We start from the raw sequence: 26,259 nt of genomic DNA, 5'->3' as shown, positions 1-26,259 counted from the left end.
AGCAAACATAAGTTCACAACACAACGGAAACAAGCCACAACACAACGCAAAAAAGCCGCAACACAACGGAAACAAGCCACAACACAACGAAATAGCCACAACACAACGAAATAGCCACAACACAACGGAAATGATCCCGACCACTAGGGGGACAGGTGGTCTCCGGAAACGGTAAATTGCTCTCAATCTCCCATGCGTTATCGCTGGCGGTCTGGATTAGTGATGGGCAATCCGGCTGTTTTTCGTGAGTCGGCTCATTTGACTCAGCTCACTGAAAAGAGCCGGCTCTTTTGGCTCACAAACGGCTCTTTAAAAAAAAAAATGTTTTCTCTATGATAGGTGTGAAAACAATTCTAATTCAGTTATTAAATGAAATCATACTCGCAATGTCTCACAGTTTCTTTAAAAATGCATTGATTTGTTATGAAAAAATAATACTATTAAGCATTTGCATTAGAACTTTTAATGTATAGAAAAAACATTCAAAACAAATACAATCTGAACATAATAGAACCCATATTAAAGAAAAAGCTGTTTCTCGAAGCTCTGTTAGCTTCACAGTTGGGTGCACAGTTTGCATATGCCGGTGTAGGTTGTGCGTAGAACCGGCTTTATGCAATATTTTTTTTTTTGGCAAATTCTACACTGTGCTTTAACATTGTCCACATCATTAAAGTGGTTCCAAATGCTGCTGTGCTTCCGACTCATTTTCCTGCTTTTGCTTTGTTTTCACATGTGTTTTTCCTCTCCTCCGAGTTTTACGCTGTGTGTGTGTGTGTGTGTGTGTGTGTGTGTGTGTGTGTGTGTGTGTGTGTGTGATGGCTCGGCCCCGCCCTCATGCCATATAATTGGTTGACACCTTGTGTATGATTGACAGGAACAGAACGTGAGTCTGATCAGACAGTCAAAATGAATGTGTGCGTCTTTAGGCCTATATATTAATTTAAAAATAAAATTAATTCATTATTTCATTATTACGTAATGATTTAATTTCTATAGGCTATATATTTAATAATAGAGTCGGCTCTTCAGATATGCGAGGTATTTTTGTGTAAAAATAAATTACACAGATTAATATCCCATCACTTACACAGTTAATCTCTTGTCGTGTCCCGATCATAGACAGTAAAAGAAAGGTCCCGATTCGACTCCTAAGGAAATATCGGCTTTTTAGTGCTGACACTGCCCCCTAGTGGTCGGGATCATTTCCGTTGTGTTGTGGCTATTCCGTTGTGTTGTGGCTATTCCGTTGTGTTGTGGCTTGTTTCCGTTGTGTTGCGGCTTTTTTGCGTTGTGTTATGGCTTGTTTCCGTTGTGTTGTGAACTTATGTTTGCTTTTTGAATTTCGTTGTGTTGTGCACTACTGGGCCACCGTAGATATCTTCCTAACACCAGTAAGATTTACGATAACTAGTGTAATTCTAAAGATCTTGAACTTTAAACTCATTGCAATGGGTTTGTGTGTTGATAATTGCTAACACTTTCTGAAGTGAATAATATTGTTGGCTCATATTGTAATACTGAAACATCATAAAACAGTGGCTGTTTCAAAACCTAGAAGGCTGCCCACCTAGACACATGCCTAGTGAGCTGTCTAACTTGTGAGCACTTTTGGGTGTCATATCTACTGCAGTAAACTGCACACCTAGACAGATAAAAACCTAGTGAGCTGCCTACATAAACAACATTCTAGGGTGTTATACCCAGTGAGCTGCCTAACTGCACAGATAAAAATCTAGTGAGCTGCCAACAGAAACAACATTCTTGGGTGTTATACCTAGTGAGCTGCCTACCTAGACAGCATTTTTGGTGTCATATCAAGTGACCTGTATACCCAGACACAAATCTTAGTGAGCTCTCTAAATAATAAACATTATTTGGTGCAATATCTAATGAGCTGCCTACCTAGACAGATAGAAATCCTAGTGAGCTGCCTACATAAATATCATTTTTGGGTGTTATTCCCAGTGTGGTGCCTACTTAGAATTTTTGTGTCATATATAATGACCTGCATGCCCAGACAAAAATCTAAGTGCGCTGCCTAACTAGAGAGCATTTTTGATGTCCTATTTTGTGACCTGTATACCCATACACAAATCCTAGTGATGTGCCTAACAAATCAGCGTTTTTGGGCGTCATGTGAGCTGCCTACCTAGACAGATAAAAACCTAGTGAGCTGCCTACAAAAATATAATTTTTTGGGTGTTATACCCTGTGTGGTGCCTACCTAAATGGAATTTTTGAGTGTCACACCTAGTGACCTGCATGCTCAGACAAAAATCTAAGTGCTGCCTAACTAGGCAGCATTTTTGTCTGTCATATCTACTGCAGTAAACTGCCCGACTAGACAGATAGATACCTAGCAAGCTGCCTACAGATGCAGCATTTTTGTATGTTAATCACTGAGCTGCTTACCAAGATAGCATTTTTTGGTGTCATCTCTAGTGACCTGCATACCCAGACAAAATCCTAGACAAAATCCTAGACAGCTGCCTAACTAGAGAGCATTTTTGATGTCCTATTTTGTGACCTGTATACCCATACACAAATCCTAGTGATGTGCCTAACAAGTCAGCGTTTCTGGGTGTCATGTCAGCTGCCTACCTAGACCAATAGAAATCTAGTAAGCTGGCTACAGAAACAGCATTTTTGGGTGTTATACCTAGTGAGCTGCCTACCTAAATTGAATTTTTGAGTGTCACACCTAGTGAGCAGCCAACATAGACAGATAAACAAACCTAGTGAGCTGCCCATCTGTACAGCATTTAAAGGGTCATACCTAATGAGCTGCTTACCTAGAAATCATTTTTGGGTGTCATATCTAGTGAGCTGCATTCCTTACCAGACACATAACCTAGTGAGCTGCCTTCTTAGACAGCTTTTCATAGAGTAAGTCCTCTATATTGACAGCATTGTGGGATATTCTCTATATTATCCTACCTTCCTAGAAAGAGAAGAAGAAAAAAACCTAGTGAGCTGAGCTTCCCACCTAGGGCATCATGCAATATGCATATTCCAAAAATGCTGTCTAAGAAGGCAGCTCATCAGTGCTACTAAAACAGAAGTTTTGGTTCCTATACAATCCATACTGCATCGAACAGCTCAATACTGAGTGCAATATTCAAAGCTGGAAAACAGATTTTTCAAATGACACACAGTTTGTAGATATCCGGTATCCATTCCTAAAGAGGATGAGTGAGTCACTGAATGTTTATGCTAACTTTTAAACAAACTGAAAGTCATCTTGTTTTTGCCAAGTTGAATTGATGTCACAAAGAACAGCTTACAAAACTAAAAATATGGCTTTTTGATGCTGAAAAACAGTTACAAGCAGTTACAATGGAGAAAATGTGAGTTTTTGAAATGTTAGAGAATCAATGGTCAACAGAGTTCATGTGCAGAGCTTGTCTTTTCTCCCATTCAGGCAGTCGGCAGTGCTGAAAACTTAGAGCAATGCTCTACCACTAGATCAGATTTTTTCAGAACCACAATTATCACTCTCTGCCACACTGAATTTTGAGTGACTTCTGTGTAACTTGTGTCCGCTTGCAGTGTTTTGGAAAAGCAGATTCCAGTAGAAGACTATCAAATCACCTGCATTCTTGTTCCAAAATTAGACAAGCCTGATTCAAGCACCCTCAGTGACCTTGTGAACTTGGCTGGCCTTGCAGCGGCTGTCATCCCACAGCATGCCACATTCACTCAAGAGTCATTAATATACCGTGAGAACTCTTGTTTTGCCATGGGTTTCTCGTTCCTTCAGCAATTTTCCACAAAATGCAGGCGCTGGGGCTGCGGCAGGAAGGTTTGGGTGGTATTTATACCCTTTTGTTTTGCCATGTGAGCTGTTCTTGCCCAAGCCAGAAGGTAGTTGAATAAGCCGAACCCAGCACTCCATCAGAGTATGACAGATGGCCAAAACCAGGCAGTGTTGAAAGCAAACCAGCCAAAACCACTAGCAGGCACTTTTCGTCTATGCTGAGCAGGCCTCGGGAGGTTATTAATAGTTCTCCTGTAAGCGTGGTACTGTACACACAGGATGAGAGCGAGCACCACGCCAGAATCCTTCCCATGTTTCACAGACTGTGGAGTCACCGTGAGAATGTTTTTTTCTGCCTGTAGACTCCATGTGGCTATCTTAAAAGGTTTCAAGCCAACTGCTTTCTTTGCATAAACTTCATGATATTTCAACACTCAAGGAGAGGCAGGAAGTTGATTTGTAATATTATCATTACCGCAGAACCCTGCACTGGTGAGATTGAATCCTCTGTCTATGGAAATTGCTATATTTTATCCTGTTCGATTGCTTAATAACAAAGTGACAGCGCTGCGGTTATCAATCATTTTAATCTGTGAACAAGGTCAAAGCTGTATACCAGCCGAAATAAAAAGCCATGGCATTTTAGAACGCAAAACTCAGACATGAAACAGTGCAATGTTGTCCTTTTCCTTCTCCACCACATCCTGTGTGGTAAGTCATCCAAGAGCACACAAAGAACACCCGCCTCTTCCCCTTCTCTCCTTTCTCGCGTTCTTTTACACACCAAATCACAAGAAGTCTTAAGAAGGGCACTAAGCTCTGCTCTAAATGTCGGTAATGCATTACATCCTACATACTGATAGATATATTTACATCCACACTAGTCTCAGACGGCACGGCCATTACCATTCAAATACCATCTGATGCATATTGCACACAACAATGGGACTAGCTTTATGAAAACGGAAATGTTTATGAAAACGGAATCTGATTGGCTGGCTTTTGTAAGATTTCCGTGAATTACCCCATCAAAGAAAGGCGAAAATGACCAATTAGGATTGGCCCCACCACCGCAAGACGAAAATTAATATTCAAAAGATATTCAAGAACTTTGTTTGAGACATTTTGAAGCAAGCAAATAAGATATTGCTTATCGCCGAAATGTCGATCAGATGGCTGCTTCCCATCTAAGTGGAAAGTTCTTGGCCAGAATTAAATGCACAGTGGACCAGACTTCAGCTATAACTCTGGCTATACAAGGACAAGGGAGAATATGTGATTTTGACGAAGCACTGATTTGAAAAGATCACTTGTAAAATAAATGTTGTGCCAAATACACTCACCTAAAGGATTATTAGGAACACCATACTAATACTGTGTTTGACCCCCTTTCGCCTTCAGAACTGCCTTAATTCTACGTAGCATTGATTCAACAAGGTGCTGAAAGCATTCTTTAGAAATGTTGGCCCATATTGATAGGATAGCATCTTGCAGTTGATGGAGATTTGTGGGATGCACATCCAGGGCACGAAGCTCCCGTTCCACCACATCCCAAAGATGCTCTATTGGGTTGAGATCTGGTGACTCGCGGGGCCATTTTAGTACAGTGAACTCATTGTCATGTTCAAGAAACCAATTTGAAATGATTCGAGCTTTGTGACATGGTGCATTATCCTGCTGGAAGTATCCATCAGAGGATGGGTACATGGTGGCCATAAAGGGATGGACATGGTCAGAAACAATGCTCAGGTAGGCCGTGGCATTTAAACGATGCCCAATTGGCACTAAGGGGCCTAAAGTGTGCCAAGAAAACATCCCCCACACCATTACACCACCACCACCAGCCTGCACAGTGGTAACAAGGCATGATGGATCCATGTTCTCATTCTGTTTATGCCAAATTCTGACTCTACCATCTGAATGTCTCAACAGAAATCGAGACTCATCAGACCAGGCAACATTTTTCCAGTCTTCAACTGTCCAATTTTGGTGAGCTCTTGCAAATTGTAGCCTCTTTTTCCTATTTGTAGTGGAGATGAGTGGTACCCGGTGGGGTCTTCTGCTGTTGTAGCCCATCCGCCTCAAGGTTGTGCGTGTTGTGGCTTCACAAATGCTTTGCTGCATACATCGGTTGTAACGAGTGGTTATTTCAGGCAAAGTTGCTCTTCTATCAGCTTGAATCAGTCGGCCCATTCTCCTCTGACCTCTAGCATCAACAAGGCATTTTCGGCCACAGGACTGCCGCATACTGGATGTTTTTCCCTTTTCACACCATTCTTTGTAAACCCTAAAAATGGTTGTGCGTGAAAATCCCAGTAACTGAGCAAATTGTGAAATACTCAGACCGGCCCGTCTGGCACCAACAACCATGCCACGCTCAAAATTGCTTAAATCACCTTTCTTTCCCATTCTGACATTCAGTTTGGAGTTCAGGAGATTGTCTTGACCAGGACCACACCCCTAAATGCATTGAAGCAACTGCCAAGTGATTTGTTGATTAGATAATTGCATTAATAAGAAATTGAACAGGTGTTCCTAATAATCCTTTAGGTGAGTGTATATAGAGGCTTCATGAAGTATTCAGTTACACCTTATGAATAGGTTCACTATTTGGAGTAGAAAGCAGATTATTTGAGCAGGAATTAATGGTTTGCGAGAGAAAGACTGGTGTGATGCCAGAGGAATTTCTCCACACTACTTTTTTAAGCTTAATCAAGGGATTATAATGTTTCAAACTGCCTCCAGGATTGCTAAGTATCGTTATAAAACTTGTGGCAGCAAGCATTATGATTTGGTTTACCATTCTGTTTGCAGTGGAGGATATTAAGTACAGCATGACCCCTCATTTTGATATGGGACTTTTATTATGGAATATTATATCCACGAACCTTTTTATCAACTCTAAAAGAACTGGCTGAGGTCATAGTCTACATTATTGAACCTTGGGGAGAACCTGATTAATTAGTTAGGAAAAAAAATTTGGCATATACATTAACTCATTTAGTAAACTCTTTTATCCAAATTGACTAAAATGAGAAGTGCCTCAATACAAAGTTTAAAAATCCCAGAGATGAAATTGAGACGTGATGAAACAATAGCTCAAGAATTGCTAAAGAATAGATTTTTTCCATTTAGAAAGGGCTGTGCTTTGAAAAAGTGCATTAACAATTCAATGTCAAATGTTCATTAAAGAGACTGACATTTCTTCAAGGTGGCAAGGGATTTGGCTGTTCAAGCAGGGTTGGGAAGATCATTCCACCATCAACATGATCACACTGGAAGTCAACATGTTGCTACTACATGTTCCGGTACCCTAACATTGACCCTATTCTGCCGACCGGCTGACAAGCAGCATCTCCCATCAGACATCTTTGCATTAATTCAATGTTTACAGAGGTAGAATTTTCCCACTAAGATTATGTTTCTACTCAACTGATGGTTGGGCTATGGGTTAGGTGGTATGGCTAATCATTTATTGTGCTAGATCAGTAGCTCCCTCTGTGAAGGAGGAAGCAAGGGCCTGATAAACTGTACAACCTAAGTCTTTATTTTTCCACTTTTCTGCGTCTTTCTCACTCCCCTCCGGTGGTCTGGACTGCCCTTTTATCCCTCTCCAGCTCTCACTGCAACACAAAACAGCTGTTAGAGATAATTTCCCACAGTTGTCAATCCTTACCACTCTTTCTCTCCCGGCCTTGCTAGGGCCACACCCCCATCACCACATATATGTATTCCTGTTGATGTATCACATCATTTACAACTAAATGTACAACTTGCTTTTGGCGCCTCTCTGTGGACCTTTCACCCATAAAATACAGTTTGGGTGGGGCAGGTCCCTTGCTACCGATTGCATGGCCATATTGTATGTAAAACTTATTTTTATTATATTTCATTCTTCTCAATAGAGCTCGCAATCATGCTGTTGTACTAAATATGAGCACAGCTGTAATTACAGTGTGGAACTGGGTAGTGGTAGACCATTACAGCTCAAACACCAGTTAGAGGCTTGCTCAGTCTCTAATTATACAAAGATAAATTGTCACTGGCTCCTCAGTGAGTGCACAGCCGCAGCCACGACTCCTCAATGCACTACCATTTATCCACAAGACCGACAGATGCAATATGTCATCATTTTAGCACTGCATCCCTGCCTCTTCCTCCACTCCCCACAAACAGCTTCCTGCTTGTCTTTCCACTAGTTAATGCCTAATTTGAGTAGCCACAGAGCTGCCCAATTCAGGCCGCCAACAGTCTTTTTCCCCGCCTGTAACTCAAAGTGAATATGTCTTGAGTGTCCAGTTGGCAAAGAGATCCTGCCTTGCAAACCAAGGTATTACCATGGTGAAGGTAATAAAACTTGCAGCTGCAGCAAGTAGGAACATCTCAGTGGTTATTTGCTCAAATTGTTGGAGACATGATTCACACAAGTGGACTTGGAATGACTCCCCATTCATTAGAAAACCCCCCAAACGAATTAGTTATTCATGCTATACCGTTACCATGTAAATACGGAGGTACTTGTCTTTTGAGATTATGCCTGGGATGGCTGCAGGAAAGTTGATGTCATAGAGGGGGATAGACTATTGTTTTTGATGCCGCACATGAGTCAGGGATGACATCACCATGAGACAGGGAGCAGATGGATCAAAGACGAGCAATAACATTGACATTATAATGTCAGCCATTGTGATTCGAGTATTGTGTGTAACACTTTACAACATGAATAAATTTGCCTCGTCTCACCCACAAGTGATTAATTTCAGTCACGATAATAAAAACATTCGCAAATATGGGAAACACTTAGTCCTCTCCACAGCAACATGTTGTCTTGTGTCTGAAAGGTCACTTTCTCATCTAGAACCCTCTTTGGTGCTTCAGTAAACACTGATATTTTGAAATGACTCAGCTGCTCTATGAGTGAATAAGGGATCTTAATGACCTCTTGAAGCTGTAGCTCTCCCAACCGTGGGATGATTTCATGATAAACAGGGCCAACCTCGTCTTGCTCGGGGCTGTGGGAGAGCCCATGTACCACCCACCCGAGTGTTCTTTTTTAGCCCACAAACACAACAGAAACCACTGACATGTGCGTCGTCGTGTTGTCTGACACATATTGGATACAGCTACTCAATACTCCGTGCTCCGAGGTAAAACAATGGCCTGCGGTAATGAATGGAAATTAAATTCTGATAGATTCAGGAGTGATGGGCATGGAGTGTTAGCTCACAGCTCTCCTAATGAGCCATCGACTACCCTCTCCTTTCATGAAAGGTGCTGAGTGACAACTGCAATGTGGTGGCCAAATATCTTCCAGTTCATGTTCTGAAAGACCAAAAAAAAATTGGGTGACTGTTGGAATCTTCTCAAAACTGAAATCAAAATCAAATTCCATGTTCCGTGAACAAAGCCAACCTTCAAAAGTGAAGTGTTGAATGTCTGTGCCATTAGCATAATCAAACTGAATTCAAAACATAAATCGCTGTTTTCAAATATGTTATCTGAACACTCCCTGTTTCTTCTATTGATTGAGCCAATGTTGTTTTTTCAGGCTAGCTGGGATGCTCAAAAAATTAAATGGCAAGCATTATCCCTTAACCCCTGCTGGTAGATGTCATAACTAGGGTTGCAGCGGTATACCGGTTTCTCGGTATACCACGGTTTGAAAATTGACGTTATCCTACCATGTACATTTGCTTATCTACGGTATTGAGAAAAAAATGCAACCGGACGGAGAATCTCACAGGCGCATCTCCTTTCCTCCTTGTCTGTCTGTCAGACTCGTCAACTTGCGTCACACACACAAACATGCAGCACAGAAAATGTCAGAGAGAAGCGAGGCGAGGGGGTCTGACATGAGTGTGTGTGTGAGTTAAAGCAGTATTTATCAACTGGTCTATTCGGACTTGGTCGCGGACAGCAGGGAAAGAACAATGCCATGGGTCTCCCACTGAAGATATTTCAGCGACCGCATAAGTGATTGACTATTTAGGACTGCCGAGGCAGATTTAATGATAATCTCGCAAACAGCTAAAACTTCTCATCTGCACTTTCGCGAGTGTAACGAGCTCGCGCTAATGATCTGCTCTTCTCACTGGCGCGTGCCTTCAACAACTGGGCTTCCATCGATATTGCGGAGCGCAGACATCAAAACTGACGTGACCAATTTCAATTCTAGTGAGACTTTTCTAGTTTAAAGTGGTACGGAGATTGTCAATTCAAACCTCTCAACAGTAGCAGCCCTGACACGTCAAACAGCACTGAGGAAAAGAGCAATTGTGCTATACGCCAAAAAAAGATTTTACATGAGTAAAAGTAACTGTTATATTTTGACAAAATTGTATAGTTTTATTTGAGATAATCTAAAGGTAGAATCTATTAGACCTCATTTTATATCAACAGTGGCAGTTGTAGTTAAAGATTCAAGATGTGTTTCAGCTAGTATTTATTGTTCATAAATACATGAATGTATTATTATTATTATTATTACTATTATTACTATTATTTAAGACTAGCACAATGACCTAACCATGGTAATGAGGATCCTGTATATGTGTAGAAATATGTAATATTAGGTAACAAACGGGATAATAATGGGCTCATATAAGCAAATATGTTCTTCAATTTTTAAAGGGGGGAGAGAAAACATCCTGTAGATTTTGACATCAACAACAGAAATAATGTCACTTGATGCATGTCCTTGTACTGGAAAACCATGAACAAAACTATACAACATAAAAGGAAATGCAACCCAGGATACATTAAAAACAGGTTATGTTTAATCTGTGGCAGGTCGACACTTGATTTCCAATGTAAAATCTGTCCTGAAGCAAAACCAGTTGAGAAGCACTGAGTTAAAGGTACAGACAGGAGCAGTCTGGCCTCACTGTCACACACCTACAGTATATGTTATCTGTTAATAATCATAGGACATTATTTCAAAAGCTCACACAGCTGATGTTATTTTTCATTTAGTAGTTCATTTAACATGCTATGCTAACATGCTTTAGTTATATAACGTGTTATAGTTACATGCTATTTTTTTTTATCATGTTTAGAATTCTGTTTATTATAATTCTGTTAGCTTTCTTATTTTTCAAAAGGGAGACTTTTTTTACACATACAGTCAGGTCCATATATATTGGGACATCGACACAATTCTAATATTTTTGGAACTATACACCACTTCAATGGATTTGAAATTAAACGAATAAGATGTGCTTTAACTGCAGACTTTCAGCTTTAATTTGAGGGTATTTACATCCAAATCAGGTGAAGGGAAAATGCCCCAAGAACAAGCAGGAACTGAAGACAGTTGCAGGAGAGGGCTGGCAGAGCATCACCAGGGATGAAACCCAGCGTCTGGTGATGTCTATGCGTTCCAGACTTCAGGCTGTAATTGACTGCAAAGGATTTGCATGAAGGTAAGAAAAGCATGCATCCCAACAGATTGCCATGCAATGTTTATCAGGGGAATCAACCTGATAAACGAATTACTTTCTTAAAGATGTCTCTAAATCTTAAGTTGGGAACATTAAGTATTTTAAAAGCAAAAGAATTACATACGTCACCTTTAACTAATAACAATGATGTGCTTGATTACAGACGCCACTGCACCAAGTGACCTTATTGAGAGATTTAATGAGGCAACTATTTTATTTATGTCTAAATGAAATGTATTGTGCAAAGAGAAGTAAAACAAATTTATGAGTGTTTATACCCTTAATGAAAGTTTTAGAATGGAGGAAATTAATTTAAAAACGTTCTACACCCACTTGTCATCAGGATTTCGGTGATAAATCACGACAGCTTGACCACTGCCTTGGACTGTACGCTAATTTTTGTGAGCCAGCACAAAGCCAAATGGAAAGCGTTCCAGCCACTGTGGTTAAGCAGTTTTATAATAAAAAAAAACTTTTATTGTGGAGACAAAATAGAAAGCATTTCGAATGAGGTAGGTGGAGATCATTCACCATATGTCATGGTTGCAAGTGTTGCTTCTCTACAATGGATTCACCCAGCAACCCAACCGTTTTGTTAGGGTTGGGAAGGAAGTGATATCATAGCCTGAGCTGAATCATGGCAGACCCAAAGGAGGATTCCAGTCTAAGACTAAGTCTGTGTGATGTCAGACCACACCAGTTGGGACGTGAGGCCAACATAATAAAGTCTCTGCTTGTATTGGCTCAGCACTGCTAAGAGCCACCTTGTCTATAATGATGCAAGGGTTGGGAGTGGATGACAGCACCGAGAGCTCTTTCATTGGTTTTAATTAGATGCTTCCTTGAATCTGCTCGATTGTAAGACTTGCTGGCATTTTGCATTCTTTTGTCTGCGTGTCATTACTAAGCCTGAAATTAGCCTGAACCTCATCGCCATCTAACAAAAATCTATCTGTTCTTGTATCTCTGGAGGGCATCATATTTTTAAGCCTTAGTTACAGTAAGGAGTGGCAGTGTGAAACACTAAACTCTAAACTGAAAAACAAAAGAAGTTTACTCAGCGTACTGAAGCATATCCTCCATTAACATCCATTCAGAACAGCCTTTGGTCTTCTCCCCAGTGTATGGTGTACCGTTATGCTAACCTTAAATGCTCCCCCTTGGTAGAGGTTTGCTACCGAGTCCAATGTATTTTTGAAACTCTTTGACAAACCTGCATTATATTGTGATAAGTTTAAAAAAGCAGTCTGAATTGGGACACTTTAAATTTTAAAAGCCTTTCCCACATTTAACTGTTATCATCACACTGTGTCCTAACCAGGTGCAATGTTTCAAACAACAAGCCACTTTTCTGTTCACAATGAACGCAAAAATGCTGTACAATGTGACACAACAACATTAAAATCAGGACATATTTGATGTACAGAAGATCTGGAATTTATTGAATGAGAATTCACAATGGGCAGGACTAACCAAAACGACACAGCAGAAATAGAGTGCAACAGTGCCCAGCCCACTTTTCATTGTCTGGGTTGTGGAAGTATTTTTCCCATTTTTTTTTTTTTTTGCATAGGCTTTTCATAAAATCCTCCATAAAACAGTTCTAAGCCATGAACCAAACCAATCAGCTCCCATGTGAATCACATCACAAACTTTTGTTTTGAGGCAATTAAGAATTTGAAAAACAGACAAAAAGACAAAGGTGCAAGTCTGTGCACTTACCGTCTTTCATGAGAGTACAAACTACAATCCCATGAAGTATGGCAAATAATGTAATTTCATAAAAAAACTATGGGAATATATCAGCCTACTGATTTTAGGTTGTTGAAAAAGAAGTATGAAAACAATGTATTTTATGTTTATTGCAAAATATTCCAATATGTACAAATAGATAAGAAGTTTAAAGGAAAAGGGATAACGACGCAATAAAGTCACTCACAGTGCATTGTGGGAGTGGGCAGTCGCTCAGAGGCAAATCTTGCAGGCTTTGTTGGTTGTGGTTCTCTGATTGGTGAACCGTTCTCTGCTGTACCATGGGTAATGTAGCGTTTTACCAGGAGTTCTGCTGTTAAACACGCTATTTAAACAGTGCAGTTGAATTAATGCAGACGGATGGCTTCAACAGAAGAATACACCATCGATGAACAACCTCAGAGCTCAAGGTAGGTATGTCTTGAAATGTTTGTTTTCTTTGGAAATCAATTAATCTATGAAAACATTTTATGGGATTTTTACTTCCGGAGCCAGACTGTTGTGCTCTATTGAAACCAAGCGATCAACAAAATGTTCTGTTGCTCAATGCAGCTGGATAGGACAGGATTAACATGGAATACATAGCTGGTTTCGCTTGTTGCTTTGTTGCATCATAACTGGTTTGGCCACAGTATTTGGCATTTTTTAATCATAGTATCTATGCTACTTTCTCTATATTATTTAGCCGTAACTGGGCGGGGCCAATCGCCAATTACCGTAGGTGTTGTTGATGTTTAAATGTCGGCAGTCATCTTTTCAAACTTATTCATCTGAAATCAGAAAGCCGTGAAATAACGAGATTTTGTTTCCATTAGAGATGAAGTTTTAATAATACAATGCAATCTTTTTTCTTAAAGATCAATGAAAATGTAATTCCTCATGACATGACCACTTTAAGACTCTGTCACATTTACTTTTGCACAAATTCCATGGGCGAAAAAGTTAAACAAGTGTGAAACCTGCAAAAACAACCTGCCAGACAGCCTCTTTTTTTAGCTAAACTCACCAATAAAATAATTTCTATGTCCATTGTGAAAATTCAGTTTGGCTATGTACAAAGCACTGCCAAATGAAGCAACTTCCAATTGGTCAACGCTGCAAATTTGCGTGCACTCGTGTAGTGAAATTCTTCCCCACTGGATGTCCATTAGGCGAAATTCTTGATCATGCAGATTCCCATTGAGATGACTGCATTTTGTCTGTAATTTTGCTGTGGAAAAGTATGACTGCGCCTTTCATTTTGAGAGTAAATAAGCACAATACACAATTCAAATTAAAAAGCTTTATTACCCACAGCTTTTTACAGTGTACAGGTGTAGTGCATTAAGCTTTAATGTGTAAACTACTCAGCAACTTCACTGGAGAGACAAATAGTGTAATCACCATTGCAACTTATACTTACATAAATTATTAAATATCTTATTTGGCAAGACTATACAACTGGGCAGGATAAAATAGAGAAGTCAGTGTGTATCTTTTGCCCACTACACTACGAGATACTCGATGGAGAAACACTGCACAAGTAACAAAATATTAATCTGTTCAGAATGGCATGAACTCTGCATTATACAAGCAGCCTTTGATAACACAAAAATAACAATAGATCATTTGTGAAAGATAGGAATGTACACAAAATTTAGGGAATAGGTACACAAGGGTGGACCATCTACAGCATGAATGATAACCATTACTGCAAGAGCACAGATGCACAATCCCACTCAGAATGAGGCAACGTGGAGGTTACGGCATGGTTGTGCTAACTCCTTTTCAATTCATCATCCACCCATGCTTCAAGGTACACATTTTATTATATTTAAATGGATTAGTTACCCAAAAAGAAAAATTCTGTCATCATTTACTCACCCTATGTCGTACCTGTACGCCCCATTTTGTGTTGCACATAGGATAGAAAGGACATATGGGTTTGGAACACCATGAGGGTAAGTAAATGATGACAGAATAATCATTTTTGGAGGAACGATTCCTTTAACTTCGTATACTTTTCCCACATTATGGTTTAGGCGATATTTACTAGAAATAACAAATAGGAAAATTACCAACACAACACAGTGTATGGCAATTTTTAAATATTTCAAAAGAATGTACACAATACTGTCTAAGCAAAGAGCCAAACATATTTGGCAGCTCCGATGTTACATACAGCAAGAAAACAAAATGTGTTTGTATTTTTTCCACTTAAGTGTATCACTGGTAGTGTGAGCATAAATGGTGTAGGCTGGACACAGACCATGCACAAGAGAATGAGTCGGCGCTGAAGATAACATGAAGAATACATCCATGCACACGTCAAGAGAAATACATGAAGCATGGACTGAAAGCACATCATGCACGCAACAGTGCAAAAATATGAAATAATCCACAAGATAGAACAATGGCCAACTTTGATTGCCTTTACAATGTTTCTCATATCTCAGACTGTAACCTATCAGAGCAGAATCATGAAAATACAATTAAGTAAATAATGTGAACGTTTTCTTTTTGGGGTGAACTACTCCTTTAAGCACAAAACATCCTGATTTCTACAAGCCTTTGGCAATCTACAGTGTTCTATTATTTAAGCATTGCAATTAAATGTAATTTTTTGAGGTCTAGACAAAAGTATAGGGAAATGGCCTGTAAAACCATTCATTAGTAAAGTGCAATATTTACGCGTAGTGCCCGCGAAAGGGCAGGCAATGAGTCAAAGGTCAGCATGAAAGAGACCGTTGATTAGGTCCCTGCTGTAGTGCTAAACAGCACCAGATGGTGATCCGTTAAGATATACACAGTGCACGTGTCCTCGTTTAGTAATGCACTACACAGTAACTAATAATACACCTCACAGTAACCTTCAATGTGTGGACAATACCAAGAGGCAATTAGAAAAAATAGAGCAAATGTCCCTCTCTAGATAATTTAAATGCTTACAAGGGGTTTACTCATTTGGCAAACAGGTTTACAGGTTCTGTAACTTGTTTAGCAGCTTCTCAAGGTAGAAGTATACTTTAAAAGTATTCTTGTATTTTTTAGTAACTTGGCAACAAACATCACTTCTTTAGTAACCAAAAATATGTTTTGTTAGGGTTTATCATTCACAAGCTGGATGGATCATGTACACTCTAATTGGTGTAAACAATTATTTTCAATAGCATATTTACAGAACCAACGTATGCAGAATGACTTTAAACCAATGAATATTGAGTATATAGCTACAGAATTTTTATAACAATTATGGCCTTACTATCCTAAAATAATGATTGGAAATAAATGTGACAACAGGGGAATGTAAAAGTGAACATTTGTTGACAGCGTTTGATAAGTGTCTCTCTAATTACAGTGAGATTAATCAACTGAACTATATTTTTAAATCGTTATGACTGGTATCCAAGAGTTGCTGCCAAAAATGTGCTCAACAGGGCAAATAAGATAATGAAATAACTGTCATAATTACTCTTTGTTATGTGTAATGGAATACCAACCAGAAACCTGGAGCAGTGATGGATTGCTTGGCTGGTCCCTACAACAAGTAGAAACATCACACTAAAGGTGAGGTATGGAGGTGACATAAGCTTTCCTGCAGCAATGTGAATTCCTTAACATAACAACTACTCATCCGTCTTTTGTGTAGGAAAAATATGGCAGGGTGTGACAGCAAAACACATGGGTAGGCATCAGCGATATGCAGTCTAACATTAAAGAAAACAATGTGATGACAAAAAAACGAGGTGTAAGCAAGCAAAAAGTACTTTCGGTCACAGCATGCAATACACACACTTGAACGAACGGCTCTTAGATTACTTCAGTTGTTTGTATGGTGCACCCTGGGTGGCCACGGGTGCATAAGCAATACACAACACATAAACACATTCTACTGGCGATGCCGGTATGTTTGGCAGATACATTGCAGATCACTGTAAAAGTGACTGGAAACTTCATCGTTTTCATGGCTAACAGGTGTCAGCAGTGTGTGATTGTGATTTATGCCTGTTCTAGAAGCCACTGGAACAGGCTCTTGTGGCTGTGCCGCACGTCTTCTGTCTCAGGGTCTTCTTCAGTGCGGCATTCTTCAAAGTATCTCAGCAGAGCCTGCAGGAGCTCCCCGACCCTGAACTCTCGCTCCCTCAATCTTTGAGCCACGGCTGGCAGCTGGAGACAGAGGAAAAACAGACATAAAATGAAGCTACACATTTGAATCTGAAACACCCTGATAGACACTAATAGCTAAAACATTTATATTTTTCAGCTTTTTGGCAATATTCAATATTTTAGGGCTGTGAATCAATGAAAAAATTCAAACTAATTAATCACACATTTTTCTGTGATCTATTACGATTATTTGCAATTTACATTTATGCATTTGGCAGACGCTTTTATCCAAAGCCACTTACAGAGCCCTTATTACAGGGACAATCCCCCTGGAGCAACCTGGAGTTAAGTGCCTTGCTCAAGGACACAATGGTGGTGGCTGTGGGCCTCGAACCAGCAACCTTCTGATTACCAGTTATGTGCTTCAGACCACTACACCACCACCACTCAATTGAATTATGGTGCCATGATACATTACAACAAACATTAAAAACCATGAATAAGCGTGCACTGCGCCACACAATCAGTTTCTGTGTGAGGATGTGCAGGCGAGTCGAGCGTGTACCTCCTGAAAATGTATATATGCCAATGTTGGGGGAAAGTGGGGAAAAACATTAGTGAAGCTTCACCCATTGTACATAAGTGCCTGGGTTTGTTTCTAGTGGGCAGAAGATGCCCTAACCCTGCCCCCACCCTAATTGAAGCCTGTAAGGATGAGTAGCCTGCCAGGAACAACTCTGAATACCTTTCTCCGGTTACGTGACATTTCATTCATTCCTTTTATAAGTCGCTTTTCCTAAGCAGGATTGCGGGTTAGTGCTGGAGCCTATCCCAGCTGTCTCTGGGCAGAAGGCAGGAGAACACCCTGGACATGTGGTCAGTCCATCACAGGGCAGCACACACAGACATATACATTCACACTCACACCTACGGGCAATTAAGAGTCACCAATTTGCCTGAACTGTATGTCTTTGGACTGTGGGGAAACCGGAATGTACATACACCTAAAGGAAACCCATGCAAACTCCTCAGAAAAGCCACCCTGCCTTGACATTAACGCAAAAATAGTGTCACGTGACAGATTTTACCCCAATCGTTAGCCTGTGTTAATCATGACGACATCCTTGGAAGCCAATTTATTGTACATGAAGCATTACTCTCAATGTTATGGATTGGTCTTAATGGCATATCTGCACAGATCTGCTGTTGCAAGCACATCTGCGTCATGACATTTCCAGGAGTGCCAACACAAATATCTTGTATCATGCACCTGTCATCGACAAGTTCACGGAGAACAAATAAATGGCCACTCTTTGTGATTCATTTACTGGCGGTAGCCATCTGTTTATTTATTAAAGATGCTTTTCCACACCATTCAAAATAATAGACGGAATGGAATTAGCCCAAAATACAAAAAAAATACAAAAAACATAATTTCTGCGTTAATAAAATTTGCTGTGAGGCGACAGTGAAAACCACTGAGCCATCATGCTGTCCATGCATGACATTTCAAGAAGTAAATAATTATTTATTTTATGTATGTATGTATGTATATAGTATATATGTATGTATGTATATATATATATATATATATATATATATATATATATATATATATATATATATATATACACATACACTCACCTAAAGGATTATTATGAACACCTGTTCAATTTCTCATTAATGCAATTATCTAATCAACCAATCACATGGCAGTTGCTTCAATGCATTTAGGGGTGTGGTCCTGGTCAAGACAATCTCCTTAACTCCAAACTGAATGTCAGAATGGGAAAGAAAGGTGATTTAAGCCATTTTGAGCGTGGCATGGTTGTTGGTGCCAGACGGCCCGGTCTGAGTATTTCACAATCTGCTCAGTTACTGGGATTTTCACGCACAACCATTTCTAGGGTTTACAAAGAATAGTGTGAAAAGGGAAAAACACCCAGTATGCGGCAGTCCTGTGCGCGAAAATGCCTTGTTGATGCTAGAGGTCAGAGGAGAATGGGCCGACTGATTCAAGCTGATAGAAGAGCAACTTTGCCTGAAATAACCACTCGTTACAACCGATGTATGCAGCAAAGCATTTGTGAAGCCACAACACGCACAACCTTGAGGCGGATGGGCTACAACAGCAGAAGACCCCACCGGGTACCACTCATCTCCACTACAAATAGGAAAAAGAGGCTACAATTTGCAAGAGCTCACCAAAATTGGACAGTTGAAGACTGGAAAAATGTTGCCTGGTCTAATGAGTCTCGATTTCTGTTGAGACATTCAGATGGTAGAGTCAGAATTTGGCGTAAACAGAATGAGAACATGGATCCATCATGCCTTGTTACCACTGTGCAGGCTGGTGGTGGTGGTGTAATGGTGTGGGGGATGTTTTCTTGGCACACTTTAGGCCCCTTAGTGCCAATTGGGCATCGTTTAAATGCCACGGCCTACCTGATCATTGTTTCTGACCATGTCCATCCCTTTATGGCCACCATGTACCCATCTACTTGGTGGCCATAAAGATGGCTACTTCCAGCAGGATAATGCACCATGTCACAAAGCTCGAATCATTTTAAATTGGTTTCTTGAACATGACAATGAGTTCACTGTACTAAAATGGCCCCCACAGTCACCAGATCTCAACCCAATAGAGCATCTTTGGGATGTGGTGGAACGGGAGCTTCGTGCCCTGGATGTGCATCCCACAAATCTCCATCAACTGCAAGATGCTATCCTATCAATATGGGCCAACATTTCTAAAGAATGCTTTCAGCACCTTGTTGAATCAATGCCACGTAGGATTAAGGCAGTTCTGAAGGCTAAAGGGGGTCAAACACAGTATTAGTATGGTGTTCCTAATAATCCTTTAGGTGAGTGTATATATATATATATATATATATATATATATATATATATATATATATATATATATATATACACCCACACCACACACACACACACACACACACACACACACACACACACACACACACACACACACACACACACACACACACACAATCAGCTGTCCATCATAACCAATGGAATCTGTTTCCTCCACAAATTTCTGCCTTTGGCAAGAGTTTGCCAGCTGTTGAAAGGAATATGTTTTGCTTTTAGGTTTCACTTGATGGTGTCATTGTAACGCAGTTTAGGTTTGCCTCTGCTGCGAAACCCTTCTTGAAGTTGTGAGTACAGGATTAGTTTGGGTAGTCGTGGTCGTCTAGCCGGATGACATGACCTGTCCATCGCAGATTTCACTGGGCAAGGAGTTCATACATGCTTGGTAAAGTTGCATGCTCAAATACACTGGTTTTGGCTCCTCTTTCAGTCTTGGCACAAGGTCATTTCTGACAGAGGTCTTGCAACTCCAGTAGATGGTGTATCCGACCTCCTCTCGGATGCTGCCTGTCCCAGAAAATTTGTGCTGCCATGTCAATTTTGTATTTGGCAAGTTCATGCGATATAATTGCACGTTCTGGTCTTTCACGGTCTTGTCTGTCTAGCATTGTGCGCACATTCCAAGTGGCAACATTTAAGTTGTAAGTTGGGTGGACCTTTTTATCCTGGGAGATGGCATCCTGCCAGTATGGGTATTTATTGGAGTTCATGATTCATAGGCTTGCAGGCAAGACATTAAGGATACACTGGTATTTGCCAGTTGTCAGAGTAGCCCTATCCACCACTGGTTGCATATTGATCTGGCAATTGTGCGCACATTCCAAGTGGCAACATTTAAGTTGTAAGTTGGGTGGACCTTTTTATCCTGGGAGATGGCATCCTGCCAGTATGGGTATTTATTGGAGTTCATGATTCATAGGCTTGCAGGCAAGACATTAAGGATACACTGGTATTTGCCAGTTGTCAGAGTAGCCCTATCCACCACTGGTTGCATATTGATCTGGCAAGGGGATCCAGGACAAGATCAGCAGTGCAGTGGTCGCAGTGTCTGGCCGGAGAAGCTGCGGAGTTCGTGAGCACGACAGCCCTTAAAGGTTGTCTCTTGGACTATCTTTTCTATCTTACCCATGAGTGAATTATTATAATGGTGACACACATTAATGTGAAAAAAGTCTAACCTGATGGAGCTCTTGAGCAGAGTAATGGCTCAGTTGCATTAAAGGCAGATCAGCAATAGAGGCAGCTATCCACTGGAGCACTGCTGTCAGCTGGGGGTCCAGAGTCCAGCCTCTCACATCTGTACTGACCACCAGCAGAGCTCTTTCCGCCTGCCCATGTTCCCTCTCCACTCGCACTGCTCCTGTATGGACAAAATACACACAATTGAATCCATACATACACACAAACCACAAACAGCACTATCACAGCAAATAGCCTACTTCAGCAAAGCAGTTTCCCACGCTCACTCTGTAAACCGGGCCAGACATAGAACTGAGCCTGAGCTCATCTGTTGACCCACACGGAGCCGTTCTGACAGTCAGGGGACTCAGGGACTTCAATAAATAGCAATGTGGCTTTGATGACGGCGTGCCAATGGTGCTCAGCCAAGTAAGACCACTTGACATGAGTGGCAGTACAAATATAAGGGTGGATTTTAGTATACAGTTCAGGATTTAGTACCAGTAGAGGTTAGAACAACAGACCACAGAATACAAACGAGGGATGGGAATATTTAGGCACCTAATGATTTGACTTGATATGGACTCAGGGTGTCACAATCTCATTCAAAAACAATTCTAAATCCATCTTGTTTTTTTAGCAGCAGTCAGCAGAGGGGCATGTTGTCAAATTCTGTGTAATGACTCCATATAAGTTACAAGTTTTTTGTTACTTGTAAACGAGAGAATGATCAACTTTTGAGCATGTGATAGACTGTGTATCGCAATTGTGATTCCTACTGTAAGTTAATACCAACCTAGTCTTATATGTGATGAATGTTACTATAACCACATTTTTACAACAGTCTTTTACATGCCACTCTCTATGCTTTGCTGCAGTTTTCTGGTGAAATTATCACTAGAGGCGTCACACAAATCACAATGTAATCACAAAGTACAATGGCTGATTATGAATTTATAAACACTTATTTTTCACACTATTACTCACACTGCTATGTTATGATATCAACACACTTTTACTATAAAGCATCATTTCAAAAACTATTTTAAAGCTTGTTTTAGAGACCCACCTATATTTACACACTTATTTCAATGTGATTAGCTCACCTGATAGATCTCACCTGATAGAATGTTGGACTTTGAACCTGAAAGACGGCGGTTCGAGACCAGTAATGCACGCAAACTGACACTTGAGATGAAAGTGTCTCAGAAGCAACATGAAATTACATGGTTGCTTCATAAAATGTGCTTTTCATGTCACATTTGCTTTTAAAAAAAGTTTGGTTAGGTTTAGGTGGTGGTAAAGGTAAAGATGTCTGTTTTTTCACCCTTCACTTATCATTTAGGACACAATTGGTTAGGTTTAGGCTAAAGATTTAGGTTAGGGAGGTACGTTTTACTCTTTAAAACATCCATCTAAAATTCACCTTATTAGAACATCGTGTCACTTACTTTTGGCGTCCCCCGCTGGACATTTCACTAGAATAACTGCACCCAAGCGAGTAATACCTCACTTAATTTTGGGTTGCCATGGTCACGTACATTTCAGGTTTGGTAAATACATATTTCCCTTAAACATAAAGTTCATGACGCAAAATGCTGTTTTGTTGTTTTCTTTAAGATGTTGTATAATATAGATCAGCCTTTTTGTTCTTGAAAGCTATTGAATTAATCTGAAGGCTCCCGTGTATGTTTGTTTTCACAGTGTAAGTGCAATTTTTCATGGTTTTCTATGCCATTGCAGATGTGCCCCACATGCAATCTGTGTTTTGTCCCATGCATGCTTTTCAATTACCAAAATGAATAATGAATTTTATTCTGATAATATACATTTTGTAGATCAATCAGGAATCATCCAAATACAGAATTTGTGTTTTGTGCTTGGTATTTACCACCCGAATCGTCCTTGGTCTCTGCTTCCTTCTCTTCATTGTAGTCACTGTAGGGTGAAACATATTACAGCTGTAAGAGAATGCTACTGCCAGACTACAGGGAAATATACTACAAACCACAAGCAAAAGGGGCCACATGAACAAGTGCAACAGCTCCCAACATTCCCATTTCTCATATTAACCTAATCCACAATAATATTTCAGCTAGAAATGAAAAACATTTTTATGATTGATTTGCCTCCATATTAATGTATAATTATGTGTCAAGAGGTAAACTATGATTTATCTATAATCTATATTTATTTTTAGCCAAGGGCAACAGATGCAATTATCACTCCTGTTTTTAAAAAATCCCATTTTAATTTCTTCAGATATTATTTTCCTGTGTCTGATGCGATGAATCATAGTAATCTCTGTTGACATTGCAAAGAGTGAGTCATTTTGTACTCAAATGTACTTGATTCACGTGGACCATAGTTCATATGAGAATAAGGGGCTGGGACATCATTGATTCACTCAAGCAGGGAGCATGCGGCAAGGATAGATAGTTCATTCTCTAGTAAAAACATCACAAAACACTTGAAGTGAATGAACCCCCCCCCACGCACACACACACACTTCCTACACCTACGATTCTACCAACATATACACAAAGATTAAATTGACAAATCCTATATAATATCAACCACAGATGAAGAACAAAAAAAAGAGGTATTTGTTAAATGGAGGTGTCTAAAAGGTAAAATCTGACATATACACGGACATATTTTCAGCACTTGCTGATAAAAAGTTGCATGACATCATGCAGTAGCAAGTAGAGCAAGCCAACGCTGTCTATGCCCTGCCTTCTTCCATAGACCAACCTGTCTGATGGAGAGAAGGACAAATGTTCTTCATAAACCTCGCCTTCTAAACCCAGACTGCTCCAGCTACTGCTGTTTCCATTACTGCTGGGGGAGAGAAGAGAGGACGACACGCTACAATATAATTTCACTGTCATCTAGTGGCATTTGTGGCTGTCATATCATCTAGTATACCTACCAGGAGGAAATACTAGCTAGTGAATATAGATAAAATATTTTGATGATATTCAATATGTCTTGTTGTTTGTCTTGATAAGTGTTTTTCCTGAAATGGTTCTTTTTTTTAATCATTGAACCCACCATTCCAACTGAACAGCCATTGCCCACGCAAACAATCAGATCAGTCTGGATCAGAATTTTGAAAAGATTCACTTAAATGGGACATTTGAACTGACTTGAATCAAACTTACCTCTAACTGCGCTTTTATACTGCTGTTTAAACAGAGACGCCATTAAAACAGGTCTTTACACTCTGATCCTCACAAGTTGTGAGACATCAAAAGGATACCAAAATAGTCTTAATGACCATATCAATTCCATTTATATCATTGCGATATTCTCCATGTACTGTATATGGCATGCAAAATTCTTACAAATATATTGTGAATATTCAATATATATCACCCAGCCCTTATGAGAAGTATACTATGTAGAATGAAAGCATACTTGATCAACACAGCATTTGGGTGCATAAAAACTCACTTCTGTTACAAATCCATCTAAAACTGTCTATTAGGGCTGCACAATTTAGGGAAAATGTCATATTGCGATTATTGAGGTTAATATTGCGATATGCGATTGCGATATAGTAAACAAATGGTATCATGAGTCAACTTGCTTGGTTATCAAGGAAAATGCACAAATAGATTACTGATAATGTTGAAATGTGTATTTTTCAACTCAAACATACAAACTAGCAACAACAACTACTATAAATGCAGTGTTTTCAAATTAAAATATCTTTACAAAATTAAATAATATCTTTGCATTACTGCAAACATTTTCTCAATATTACACCTAAATAATATAGAACAATAAATAAGAACATACAAATTTTCACGAAAATAAGATTGTCCAAACAAACAGGGACATTTAAGCAGGATGTAACATGTACTTTGAAAAGGAAACTGAATATAAAAGTGTGGTTCACTCAATCAAACCACTAAAACTGTTGTTGTTGTTGTGTGATATATATATATATATATATATATATATATATATATATATATATATATATATATATATATATATATATATATATATATATACACACACATATACACACACACACATTTTGAGATTGAGAGACGAGCGTCTCGTGTTAGAGTGCGCATCAGCCGGCGGAACTTTATATCTCTCCCGGTTTCGACACACGCTCAGATTGGGTCTCTTCCGCGACTGGTTGAAGCGGCTCTGACCGCATCGAGAATGACAGTTTTGGAGTTTGTGTTTACATGTCACGCTCCCGTATTATATTAACTTTAATTATTGATGAAATAAAGACATATCGCCAAGCTGTGAGCTGTGTTTCTGTGTTATTTTTTCTGAGCACCAGTTCAGTGTCTGACTACACGGCATCCATCTTCACCTGATTTCCACGCTGAAGACCGGAAACTGACATGACCACACATGCCACTCCTTAAACTGAGACTGACTGTCATCTTTTTATTAGAGGTGTAGAAAATGGGCAAATAGCTCTCAGAGAGAATGGGCTGTCACGTCCACACATGCACTTATTTATTTAATAAATCTGCAGAATTTGCCATCACATAATCGCACAGACTGACATTGCGATTGCGATATGATTAATCATGCAGCACTACTATCTATGGAGTTTTTTTTTTTAAACATCTGTTTTCGGAAACAATGAGGACTTTTGGAGTACACACTGATCTATTAAGGAATTGGTTACACTAGAAACACTCCCTCAAGCTGACAACCAAAACTTTCATAAATATTGTGATACCTTCATGGTATCTTTGGCTGTCCAAAACAATGATTGCTCATACTGTACATTCTAGCTTGTAGCATCTTGTGATATATTAGTATGTTGATCAAATTTACTCCTATTAAGACATAAGAGCCAAAAATAATCCAAAACAATGCCTGCCTTTGAAAGACAAGACCATACAAGTCAGTTGTCATCTTTTGAAGCCAAAGACAGCTATACTTTATCGAGGGTGAAAAACAATACCCCTAAATGCCTGTCTGGAAACCGCACTAGATATTACCCAGCAAATTTGGACAGTGGTGATATAATCGGAATCTTTGATTTCAAAGATATATAGTATCTCACAAAAGTGAGTACACCTCTCACATTTTTGTAAATATTTGATTATATATTTTCATGTGACAACACTGAAGAAATTACATTTTGCTACAATGTAAAGTATT

At 39.6% G+C, this 26,259-nt stretch overlaps 1 protein-coding gene across 2 annotated transcripts in view; it reads right to left on the bottom strand.

Annotated features, from left to right (window-relative positions):
• Positions 1-14,237: 14,237 nt before the first annotated feature.
• LOC127658779 (A-kinase anchor protein 11-like) overlaps positions 14,238-26,259 on the bottom strand; it is a 33,113-nt gene continuing 21,091 nt past the window's right edge. The window contains exons 9-12 of one of the 2 annotated variants that reach the window (XM_052148284.1): positions 23,866-23,949; positions 23,003-23,049; positions 21,111-21,292; positions 14,238-17,097 (exon numbers count right to left, since the gene is read on the bottom strand). In XM_052148284.1, coding sequence (XP_052004244.1) covers positions 16,930-17,097; positions 21,111-21,292; positions 23,003-23,049; positions 23,866-23,949 — 481 coding nt within the window. In that variant the 3' untranslated portion in view covers positions 14,238-16,929. The remainder of the gene's footprint in view (positions 17,098-21,110; positions 21,293-23,002; positions 23,050-23,865; positions 23,950-26,259) is intronic. The other variant, XM_052148285.1, reaches the window with a different exon arrangement.

The sequence above is a fragment of the Xyrauchen texanus genome, chromosome 18, assembly GCF_025860055.1.
Source record: "Xyrauchen texanus isolate HMW12.3.18 chromosome 18, RBS_HiC_50CHRs, whole genome shotgun sequence".
In the NCBI taxonomy this organism is placed as follows: Eukaryota; Metazoa; Chordata; class Actinopteri; order Cypriniformes; family Catostomidae; genus Xyrauchen; species Xyrauchen texanus.
Note: the sequence above shows the minus strand (reverse complement) of the source record. Positions and strands in the feature narration are given on the sequence as shown.